Source organism: Notamacropus eugenii, chromosome 1, assembly GCF_028372415.1.
Source record: "Notamacropus eugenii isolate mMacEug1 chromosome 1, mMacEug1.pri_v2, whole genome shotgun sequence".
Taxonomy (NCBI): Eukaryota; Metazoa; Chordata; class Mammalia; order Diprotodontia; family Macropodidae; genus Notamacropus; species Notamacropus eugenii.
Window position 1 is genome coordinate 2238606 of NC_092872.1, and position 12522 is coordinate 2251127.

Below are 12522 nucleotides of genomic sequence, written 5' to 3' on the forward strand. Positions count from 1 at the left end.
GCCAAGGGTAAGATGCGGCAGTCAGCAGAACCAAGGTGCCTCTAAGCGGCATTGCAGAGGTTACCATGTCCAGAACAAGGGAGCCAATTGTTCCCCTGCACTCTGTCCTGGTTAGAGCCCATCTGCAGAACCACCTTCAGTTGGAGGGAGCACATGTAACAAAAGACATTGACAAGCTAGAAGATACACAGAATAAAGCTCCCAGGGCAGGGATAAAACCAGGCGCCCTCCATGAATCGACAAGCATTTCTTTATTGGCTGTTTTGTGCTAGGCACTGTGCCAAGTACTAGGGATACAAAGACAAGAAGGAAATTATTGACACCCTCAAGAAGCTTACATTCTGAAGGGGGAGATAACACATCTAGAACACATACCCAACAGACACAAGTAGCCCAGGGGCAAGGAGACACTGGATCCAGGTCTTGAAGGACCAGAGATTCTGAGAGGAGGAGGTAAGGAGGAAGAATGTTCTAGAAGTACATGAGGGGCAGCTAGAGCAAAGGCAGGTGGGAATGCTGTGAGTGAGGAACAGGAAGATGGAAGGTGGAACATAAGGTGGGAGTCATTTATCATAAGACTTGGAAGGTAGGAAAGAGACAATTTGTGAGCCTCTTTCAGTGACCAACCAAGGAGTTTATATTTGATCCTAGAGAAAACAGGAAGTCCATGGAGGGAGTTCCCTGAGTAAAGGAATGACAGGGCCAGGTAGAGGAATGGAGGATGTTGAGCCTGAAGAAGAGGAGACATAGGGGCTGGGGACAGCTGTCTTCAAGGATGCAAACTGCTGTCACGTGAAGAGGAATTCAGCTTGTGCTGCTGAGGTCTAATGGGCAAAATGAGAAGCAATAGGGGCAAACTGCAGAAAGCTAGATCGAGGGTCCACGTAAGGAAACATTTTCTAACAGATCTACCCAAAAGTGAAAATCTGCCCTGAGATGTAAAAGTTCCCCCTCATTAGAAGTTGTCAGGCTGAGGGAGGTGGAAGGAGGAGCAGGGAGAGGAGATATCTTTGTTCAGGTCTGGATGGGGCTAAAAGATCCAAAAGTCAAAAGATCCAAAAGTCAAAAGATCATCAGATCGCTGTTCTAGAGCCATCCCTCCCAGCTCGAAGATTCCGTATTTCTACAACTCACTATCTCAGGCATTGGACCAATATCTATGTCCTAAAACAGGGCTATGGCGGTAAGAGAAGTAAGGTAGAGGAAGCAAAGGGAAGGAGGGAAAGAGCTGATTTTAAACTCACACTGTCCACTTCCTGGTGTAGGTTCTTTGCCAGGATGTCCAACACGGAGGTGGCCAGGGCTTTGCATTTCTTGGAGAGGTTCTGCTTTGTATTTTCCACGTTGATGAAAAAGGGGCCAATGATGATGTTGCTGGGCAAAGAGTTATCCAGGATCTCCTTTTCCTGAAGGTGGCTCATCACTACTTCCCTGACTTCAGCAGCAGGAGGGCACACTTTTTCATATTCGCTGGGCACATGTACCATTACAGTCATTCATTACCCATTCCAAAAACATTCTGTAAATATCTACTCTATGCAGAGGATCGTGCTGGGCAAGTTTAGGCACAACACAGACTCCAACCTTGTGGAGGTCACAGTTAGTCAAAGACAGTGGGGTTAAAAATGTAAACACACATATATAATAGAAAGTGCTATTAAAACAATGCCCCCTGATTTTATAGAGAAGTGAAGTGCCTGACAAAGTTGTAAAAGTAGGGAGCAGCAGAGTTACCGGAGGCTTTGCATAATACAGGCACTTGATAAATGCTTCTTGCATGCATGCTGGATGATTCAAGGTTCAAGTCCAGGTCCTACAACTCCAAATCTATTTTCTTTCCTCTAGACCATGTCACCTCCAATGTCCATGGTGGAGGAGGCTGTTACTAGCCATGGGGAAGAAGAGATGGTCTTTGAGCTGGCAGATAGGGCTTCCTCTAGACCTCTGGGTGAAGGTCTGTTCCCCTCCCACTCCTAGCAGGAAAGGCACACAGCATAAGCCACTGCTACATGCTGGGCAGGCACCATTTGGAAAGAAAACTTAAGCTGGGGAGGGAACTTTGCTCCACAGGGTCCCAGGACAACCCAACTGCCATTCCTCCTGTTTCCTACTCCCTTTTCTATCTGCGGGAGACTTTACTCATTACTCTATAACGAAATGCAGACATGGAAAAGGTAAGACTGGATCAGAGAAGAGCTGAGTGCTTCCTTTATCATTTCTAGAATGTTCTGGAAAGCCCTGTGGCTACCCTTCCAATCTCTGACCCCATTTTGCACACTCCCCCTTTTCCCTTAGTCCCTTTCCAGAGATCTATACATAATGTGACTAAGGAGTTTTTGCCCCATTCCTATCACTACCAGGCACTGGGTATCCTGTATATACCTGTGTCCATGTCAAAGGGGACAATGGCTAGCTCCATCAAATTCTTTTTTAAGTGTGGTGAGGGTGACAAATTCATCCCTTAAGCTGGTCTCCAATCATTATCATACAAAGAGAATGGAGGACTGTGGATAGAGAACAAGATTTGGAGTCCTAGGACCTGAGTTTGGATCCCAGCTCAGTCACTTAATGACTCACCTAAATGACTTGGGACAAGTCCCCTCCTTTCTTAAGTCCTCAGTTTTCTCATCTCAAAAATCAAGGGCTTGAATTTGGGACTATGCCCAAAGGGCAATCAAGCTGTGCCCTTTGACCCAGTAATACCACTACTAGGTCTATATCCCAAAGAGATCATAAAAAAGGGAAAAGAAATAAAAATGTTTATAGCAGCTCTTTTTGGGGTAGCAAAGAATTGGAAACTGAGGGGATACCCCTCCATTGGGGAGTGGTTAAACAAACTGTGGTAAATGAATGTCATGGAATACTCTTGTCCTGTAGGAAATGGTGGCAGGTGAATTTCAGAAAAACCTGGAAAGATTGACATGAACTGATGCAGAGTGAAATGAGAAGAGCCAGGAGAACATGGGCACAGTAACAATGGCTCTTCTCAGCCAATAATGGCCTGAGACAACATCAGAAGGCTCCACACCCAGGCAAGAACCGTGGAGTCTGAGTGCAGATCCAAGCGGGTCATGTTCACTTTTCTTTGTGGCTTCCTCCTTTTGTTCTGTTACTTGTTTCACAAAGTGACTGATGTGGAAATGTGTTTACATGATTACACATGGAAGAGAAGAATTTGGAACTCAGTCTTATAAAAATAATGTTGAAACCATCTTTACAAGTAATTACAAAAAATAATAAAATCTTTTTTTAAATCAAGGGCTTGGACTCAAAGGACCTTTTTAGCTCTAAATTCTACTATCCCGTGGGTGCCTGCAGAACTAGAGGAAGGCTTCCAGGGTGCTGAAAAAATCCTTTGTTAAGGACTTGAGGAAAGACATGGGCAGGAATTACCTAGGACGGAGCTGCTTAGTTTCCCTGGATTCCTTCAAGTCCCAGCTAAAACATCATCTTCTCCAGTAAGAAAGCCCCTCTCGGCCCCCGCTCACTCTAGCCTTCTCTCTCTGGTCATTCTTTCCTATTTATCCTGCACACAGTTGGTGTAGATTGGTTTGCTTATTGTCTCTTCCATTAGATTCTAAGCTCCTGGAGGGCAGGCACTATCTTTTGCCTTGTTTTGTATCCCTGGCACTTAGCATAGTGCCTGACACATAGTAGGGGCTTAATAAATGTTTAATGCCTGACCGGCCAGTAGGAATGCCCACACTGAGGTTTGGATCTACTCCCATACAGATGGGCCAAACCTCAATGGAATCAGACCTGGAAGGAATTCTTCTCACCACACACATTGTTTTACATTATTTCACAGGCAATGGCAAAGGTATGGAAAACTTAACTGGGCCTGCACACCAATGCTGAGGCCTACCATGGCACATCTCATCCAGTCGGTACCATGAACCTTCTTAGATAACCTAAGGACATGCACTTGCAAGTCTAGCATCTCCCAGAGGCATGTGTTAGCCTGTGTTGCTCCAAGAGACCTGTAGGACCTGGTGCCGGGCATCCCCAGACACCAAACTTCTACTTACCTGAGGAAGGTCCGAATATCTTTGTTGTTCAGATCCAGATGCTTTCTGAACTCCTTGGCATAGGCGGATAGAGGTATCATTGCCTTCTCCATAGCATTGGAGAGAGACTTGCGCAGGTCCTCCACTAGAGGCTCATGCAGCCCCACAGACTCCAGCAAAGGGACGCCACTGACAAAAATATTTTCCATCACAAACTGTGTGTGTGTGTGTGTGTGTGTGTGTGTGTGTGTGTGTGAGAGAGAGAGAGAGAGAGAGAGAGAGAGAGAGAGAGAGAGAGAGAGAGAGAGAGAGAGAGAGAGAGAGAGAGAGAGAAAGTTAGCATCCTAAATGGAAAGAGGGGGACCTCAGTGAAAAATGAGGGAAGGGGAAGGAGAGAATATTCCTGGCTCCCACAGAAGAGTCCCACGACCTAGTCCCTCCCTCTCCTAGACACACAACATGTTTAGTCTGCCCTTTCAGGCGATCCTTGATGAGATTTCTTCCAGGGCTGAAACCGCCTCAGATGGACAAAGAGGAGTCCGTGAGGGCTTTAGAACTGGTTCTCTTTCCAATGCACTTCCTGATTCAGGACCGAGAACACGAAAAGAGAGAAAATCCACTCAGGACACTGATGGATGGGGCTACACTTCAATGACAACCTCACCGGCAATGAGTCCAACTGCTTGGCTCCTAATGGACACTCAAGTCAGCACATCCTTCCACAGCCCTTCCAAACTCTCTCTCCTTAAGCAACCAAAGGTCAGCCTCAGTCCCCTTTCTCTCAGCAGATGTCCTTGCCCATGACTTTACAGAGAAAACTGAGACCGTCCACTGGGAGCAGCCTCAACCGTCATAGTCCATCCACACACACCTCAAGCCCCTGCAGCTTTTTCATTGAGCCTTTTTTGCCAGCCTCTTTCTCCTTGCCAGGAAGGGCTGCTCCATTTGTGATCTCTATCCTAACTCCTCTGGAGGTTCAAATAACCGATCATACCCACCCTTATCCTCAATCTCTTCCCACCTACTGGCTTCTTCCCCACCATCCTGTGGCTTAACAGAAGGTTAACAGCACCATTCTCTGCTGCCCTTCCGAGTCCACAGCTGATCCCTCTCTCACACACACATACCAACACACACATACAAACTCCATTTCCCCTGGCCACATGCTAGCTCCTGACAGCTGTACCTTCTCTAGTTGAGGTACAGAGTGGGTTGCCAGAATGCCCTTGTCAAACAGATTCAGCAAAGATGTCATGAAATTCTCCATGGGGGTGCTATAGTGAGGCCCACTGTTGTCCAGAACCAGGTCCACTATGAAAAGGGGATTCTTTCGGGGCCTAGGGAGAAAAGAAAGAAAACAACAGACGTGCATCGTACTTTAAAGATGGTAATATATGCGCATATACACATCTAAATATTAGATATAAATGTATCTAAATATACATAAATCTAAATTATGTACAGGTGTGATGACATATGTGAATACATATAAAAAGCAGAACTTATCGTTTATAAGTTAAAATATGCTATATACATTATATGTTCTATATGTGTATATATACATATACAATGCTATGTGCACATGTAATATATTTAATCTCACTTGATCCTTACAAACACCCTGGGAAGTAGGTACTATTATGATCCCAATTTTATATTAGAAGAAACTGAGGCAGAGAGAGGTGAAGTGGCCTGTCCAGAGGCCAGATGTGAACTCCAGAATCCAAGCCAGCACTCTACCCATCCCACCTCCCAGCCGCCTCTGAAATAAAGGTGTGGTTTTCATATCAGGCCAGGAAAGGGGAAGACAAGTAACAAACCCAAAGGCCTGAGGATTATCCCAGGTCTGGAAGCACTTGCACCAGGAGAAGGTGATTTTGAGTAACTGCCTGAAAATTTCCCAAGGATATGGAAGAATGGGGGGATACTCAGCAAACTCTTAAGACTGCCAAGATTGAGAAAGAATCATTCTGGTTAAAATTCTTGAGCTCTTTTCTCTCTTGCTCCAGTCTCACATTTTCCACTGTCAACTGGACACGTTGAACTGAAGTTCCAGTTACCTTAAACTCAACATGTCTAAAACTAGACATTTTACCCAAAACCTTCCCCTACCATCCCAACCTTCCCTGTTACTGTCCAGGGTACTACCATCCTCCCAGTCATCCATTCTCTTCTCCTTTCTATCTCACCCCCATATCCAATCTGCTGCCAGGTCTTATTCTCTCTCTCTTTTTTAACTTTTATGATATCGTTTGCATGTGGACCCTTCCTTGCTTTGAGCCTGCCACTGACTTGGAGCAGGCCCTTATCACCTCAACGGTCAAGAAATGTTCATTAAGTGCTTACTACGTGTCAGGTACCATGCTCACACTTTTCAACTAGACTTTGGCAGCAGCTTTAGTGGTCTCAAGTCTCTCTGCAGTACAATCCATCCAAAATAAATCCTGCTTGACTTTTAAAGTCCTTCATCATCTTGCCCCTTCCTATTTTTCCATTCTCACTCTCCTCCATATACCCTGCTATTCAGTGACACTGGCCTCCTTCCTTCCTATTCCTTACCCACAACATTCCAGCACCTGACTCTGGGCATTTTCACTGACTATCCCCCAGGCCTGGAAGGATCTCCCTCTGTATCTTTTATCTCCTAGCTTAATTAAAGTCCCAGTGAAAACCCCATTTTCTGCAAGAAGGCTTTGTTTAATCTTAGTGCCTTCCCTCTGAGATCACCCCTAGTTCATCCTGTGCCTGTAGTTTGGATACAGTTCCCTTTCATGTAGTTGTCTCCATTGGATTGTGAATTCCTGTAGAGTGGTGGTTGTTTTTTGTCTTTCCTTGTATCTCTAGGGTTTACAAAGCCTGGCACATAGAAGGTTCTTAATCAGTGCTAGGGGATTTGACTTGTTCTGAGCCTGCCTTGGGCACAGAAAACTAATTCAGTGAGTCCTGGCAGCTCTGTCAAGTTGTCTTTCAGGGGCTGATAAAGAGTCTGCATTTTGAATGCTTGGGTTTGAGTAGGATTGACCTTACTCTCCCAGACTGGCTGGATGATCCTTGGTTCCCCCATTTCTAAAAGCATGAGCCTTCTCCTGTGATTCAGACATTAAGAATAACCAATACTCTCAGAGCCTGAGTCTTTTATGGGAAAGTCAATGCCAGCTTGATCTCTCTGGTCCAAGCCACTGAAAGTTAGGCTGAGCTATGCCAGACCACAGGGTCTGTGGGCCTGTGCTCATCACCCTACACGTAGGAGAGGTATACTAAGAAATTCCCAATTCCATCATCAAATGATAAGATAGCTTCCTGTGAGACAGCTAAGTGGGTCAATGGATAGATTGCAAGGGCTAGAGTCAAGAAGACTTGAGTTCAAATCTAGCCTCAGATACTTATTAGCTGTGTGACCCTGGGCAAGTCACTTAACCTCTGTTTGCCTTAATCTCCTGGAGAGGGAAATGGCAAACCACCAGTATCTTGGCCAATATCCTTTGTCCAGGACCTGTCACTGGATGCCAAGGCTAAGGCACCATCGAGAGCACCTTGCAGAGATCCTCCCCTTCTCCACTAGCCCTGGGCCAGTAGCAGGCAAATACAATTAGCTACTCTCTTTCTTCTCACTTGTATGGACTGTTGATGAGATCAGGACCCCAGACCATGTCTTCAGAACAGTTTAGGACATTACAGCAGGCATCCAGGATGAACTGGGTAAAGTTTACAAGAGAGTCCTGGACAAGGAATCGGATAGAGTCTTGCAGGGTATACTTGATAAGTTCCATCAGTTTGTGAAGCTTTGACATCTGGTATACTTCCCAGTTGGTCTCATAGAGATTGTACCAGCCTTTGCTCATGTCCCTCAAGCTACTCCTGATCGCAACCTTTAGAGTGCTAACCCAGCTGTCCTTCAGGAACATCTGAACCTGGAAGAAAGAATCAGAGAAGACAAGATGGAGTGAAAGCAACCCTGATACAAAGTAAATCCACAAAAATCATCAGTATTTCTCTATAATAATAACAAAAAGCAGAAGAAAATCAAGGTAGAAAGAAAGTCAAAAGTAAAGCAAATGTTATCTTCAGAAGCTTGATCAAAACAGGGGAAAGACAAATAAAGTATAGGCTGAGTGAAAAGAAGAGGTATAGAGGACTGCAAATTGACCACCTCAATTATGTATTACTTGGGCTGATCAGATCTTTCTTTTTCTCTACTCTAGGCTATCTCCAGTCATCCTGATCAATATCTGGTCACTGGACCCAGATGGCTCTGGAGGAGAAAGTGAGGCTGGTACCCTTGCATAGCCCTCCATTACTCAAATTAAAGTTACCTGCAAGTCATGTCATCATTTCCCTGATGTCATGGTCTTCTTTGAAAACGAAGGACAAAGCCCATAATTTAGTAAAGAGGTATAGTATATGGGAGGAAAAGAAGAAATCATAAAAGAGACCATGATGGAGACCACCTGAAAGCCATGATCAAAAAAAAGAGCCTAGACATCATCTTTCATGAAATTATCAAGGAAAACTGCCCTGAGATTCTAGAACCAGAGGGCAAAATAAGTATTCAAGGAATCCACCGATCACCACCTGAAAGAGATCCAAAAAGAGAAACTCCTAGGAACATTGTGGCCAAATTCCAGAGTTCCCAGGTCAAGGAGAAAATATTGCAAGCAGCTAGAAAGAGACAATTTGAGTATTGTGGAAATACAATCAGGATAACACAAGGTCTAGCAGCTTCTACATTAAGGGATAGAAGGGCGTGGAATAGGATATTCCAGAAGTCAAAGGAACTGGGATTAAAACCAAGAATCACCTACCCAGCAAAACTGAGTATAATACTGCAGAGGAAAAAATGGTCATTCAGTGATACAGAGGACTTTCAAGCATTCTTGATGAAAAGACCAGAGCTGAATAGAAAATTTGACTTTCAAACACAAGAATCAAGAGAAGCATGAAAACATAAACAGGAAAGAGAAATCATAAAGGACTTTCTAAAGTTGAACTGTTTACATTCCTCCATGGAAAGATAATATTTGTAACTCCTGAGACTTTTCTCAGTATTTGGGTAGTTGGAGAGATTGCACACACACAGACATAGACAGAAAGCACAGGGTAAGTTGAATAAGAAGGGATATATCTAAAACAAAATAAAAATAAGGGGTGAGAGAGGAATATATTGGGAGGAGAAAGGGAGAAATGGAATGGGGCAAATTATCTCTCATAGAAGAGGCAAGAAAAAGCTTTTCCAATGGAGGAGAAAAGGGAGGAGGTGAGAGGGAAAAAGTGAAGCTTACTCTCTTCACATTTGGCTCAAGGAGGGAATGACATGCTCACTCAGTTTGGTGTGAAAGTACATCTTACACTACAAGAACATAGGGGAGAAGGGGACAAGTGGGGTGGGGAGGTGATAATGGAAGGAAGGGCAAATGGGAGGAGGGAGTAATCAGAAGTAAACACTTTTGGGGAGGGACAAGGTCAAAAGAGAGAATAGAATAAATGGGAGGCAGGATAGGATGGAGGGAAATATAGTCTCACACAACACAACTTATGGAAATCTTTTGCAAAATGACACATATATAGCCTTTATTGAATTGCTTGCCTTCTCAGTGGGGATGGGTAGGTGGGGAGGGAGGGATGGAGAGAAGTTGGAATTCAAAGTATTAGAAGAATGTTGAGAATTGATTTTGCATACAACTGGAAAATAAGAAATACAGGTAATGGGGTACAGAAATCTATCTTGCCCTACAAGAAAAGAGAGAAGATGGGGATAAGGGAAGGGAGGGGTGTGATAGAAGGGAGGGCATATTGAGGGAAGGAGTAATCAGAATGCAAAGTATTATGGGGTGGGGGAGGGGAGAGATGAGGAGAAAAATTTGGAACTCAAAATTTTGTGGAAATGAATGTCAAAAACTAAAAATAAATAAATAAACAAACATATCAAAAAAGAGACCATGATGGAGAAAACTATGAAGTTAACAATCCTAATAGGGAACATGAATTAGATGAACTCACCCATAAAACAGAGGAAAGTAGCAGAATGAATTAGAAAACAGAATTCAGCAATATTTATAAGTAATATATTTAATGTTTTACATGATTGCACATGTATAACTTGTATCATATTGCTATCTTAGGGAGGGGACAGGAGAGAAAAGGAGGGATAGAATTTGGAACTCAAAACCTTAAAAAAAATAACAAGTGTTAAGAATTGTTTTTACACCTGGGGATAAAAAACCCAGAAAAACCACAGAATTAAAGTGAGGAGGCAAAATAGGACTTACTACGCTTCAGATAAAATTTTAAAGATCAAAGGAAGTAATCACGATCTCAGATAGGCAACAGTGAAAATCGACATGGTTCAGAGATAAGCTTAAAGTTAGTCAGCATGCATTGATGTAGCACTCATCATGCAGCAGGCTCTGTGCTAAGCTCCGAGGATACAAAAAAAGGCAAAAGAACAGTCCCTGCTCTCAAAAGACTCACTGTGGAAAGAGGGGAAACCACCATGAAAAGCTACCATGTGCAAACAAGATTACACACACACACAGAGGATAAATTGGAAATGAATAACAGAGGGAAGGCACTAGCATGAAGATGGGATGTTAGCTGGAACTTGACAGAATTCAAGGAAAGCAGGAGGCAGAGACAAAGAGGGAGCTCATTCTAGGCACAGGGAGCATCCAGTTTGAGAAACAGCCAAGAAGCCAGTCAGTGCCACTGGATCCCAGAGCATGTGGAAGGTCTGAGACATAAGAAGTCTAGAAAGGTAGGAGAGGGCCAAGTCGTGAAGGGCTTTGAATGCCAAAAGGAGGATTTTCTATTTGATCCTGAAGGAGGGGATACTGGGTAGGGGATAGGGGAAGAGGGCTGACCTAGTCAGATATATACTTTAGGAGGATTCATTTCATAACTGAGTAGGAAGATGGTCTGAGTAGAGAAAGACTTGAGGCACAACAGTCCTACACAAGGTTAGGCATGTCTGAGGGGGAGAAAGGGGCATATATACAAGAGTTATCACAAAGATAAAATCCGTAGGATTTGGCAATAGACTGAATGAGTAAGGAGTCAAGGATGACACGTATGTTGTGAACCTAGGTGACACACGTGTGTCACAGGTGTGAGGTCCTCATTCATTTCCTAAGACTGCCTGGCTTACCTGGGAAAACATCTGTGACTGGATCTGTTCAAATTCCTCCAAACGCCCAAACTTGGACAGGGTGTAATGGAACAGAGTCATAGCAGTCACCTTGTTGCACTCAGCCCGTACTTTGCCAAGGGCCAGGATGACCTCTGTCCGGGTGAGCAAGGACACAAAAGTGAAGGCCTCCTTCTGTTCCAGGAAGGGATACTCAGGCATAGCAATGAGCCCTGGGGAGAAGAGAGAGGTTGGATCTTTAGAGAAGTAGCCTAGGGAGTCTCAGTGTCGGAGGTGGCACTTTGGGATCAGACTTCTTTTAGCTTTAGAAGGATGGAAGGTCAGATAATTAGGGAAAACTGGATTTTCCCTGAAATGAATAACAGACCTGAGAAATAGACTACTGAACACTGAGTCCCAGAGTTCAATTCAATAAACATGTATTTGCACTTCTTATAGGCAAGGTCTTAAAATGATCTGCTCCCTAAGTGAGTGAGCCTCAAGATCTGGCACCGGAGCAGGGCCTATGTGATTCGCACCCTTGCTCAGGGACCAATCCAAGCCCCTGGAACCGTCACTAGGATTCAACTGTAGGGAAGGCCTGTGTAGCAGTTTTGGACAGGCCATAGAGGGTAGGGGTGGAGATTTTGTACCCCTGGAGGAGGGGCACAAATAAGCTTTTCCACCCTTGGCTCTACCATTCCTCACAGATTTCTGCTGCCTGCTTCCCATCCACATCCTTCCTCAACTGCAGGCTTTTCAGAACTGACCACCTGCTAAATCTTGGTAACAAGGATTTGTTTTCTTGATTTCTCAAGGGAAGAGGGGGAGAGGTAGAAGAGAGAAATGGTGAATTTTTTTAAACTATAATTTTAAAAAATTATCAGATGTTGAAAGAACAGAGCCTTCCTTCTTGGGCATGTCCCTTGTCTCCTTCAAGTTCGCTCTGTTCTTTGGAGACTTTCCTGAGCTAAGTTATTTAAGATGAATGAGTTACTGGCTCAAAGAGGGAAGGTTGTTCTTTGGGGGCCCCTAGGAACCTTTGAAGGACTGGGAAAGGAGCATTCAGGGACTCCGGGACCCACAGTTGAGCTCTGCGCCCAGGTCCACCCCCAAATACTGAGCCACATTACATCCACACAGGTGGAAACCTGCTTTCTGTCTCTTTGACGCAGAGGGAGCAAGGATAAACAGCTTCTAACCAAAGAGCAGGCAGCAGGGGTCTGGGGTCTGGCCTTCATTGCCACTTGCACAGTTTTGTGACTTGGTTTCTCCCCTTGTCCAATAAGTCTAGAATGGGACCCTGGAGAGGCGGGGGGAGGGGGCACAGTTGGCAGCCCACACCATCATCACACAACCACAAAGTGCTTTTCTTTTTCTCTTGAGTATGTTCAA

General features: G+C 44.4%; 1 protein-coding gene across 7 annotated transcripts in view; it reads right to left on the bottom strand.

Annotated features, from left to right (window-relative positions):
* Window positions 1-12522, bottom strand: part of DNAH1 (dynein axonemal heavy chain 1) — a 151923-nt gene that overhangs the window by 106275 nt on the left and 33126 nt on the right. For all 7 annotated transcript variants that reach the window (XR_011976233.1, XM_072650155.1, XM_072650173.1 and 4 more), the window contains exons 10-14: window positions 11149-11360; window positions 7620-7918; window positions 5194-5344; window positions 4029-4222; window positions 1245-1470 (exon numbers count right to left, since the gene is read on the bottom strand). Coding sequence is in view for 6 of the 7 variants with exons in the window: in XM_072650155.1 (XP_072506256.1) it covers window positions 1245-1470; window positions 4029-4222; window positions 5194-5344; window positions 7620-7918; window positions 11149-11360 (1082 nt within the window). In the remaining variant the exon portion in view is untranslated. The remainder of the gene's footprint in view (window positions 1-1244; window positions 1471-4028; window positions 4223-5193; window positions 5345-7619; window positions 7919-11148; window positions 11361-12522) is intronic.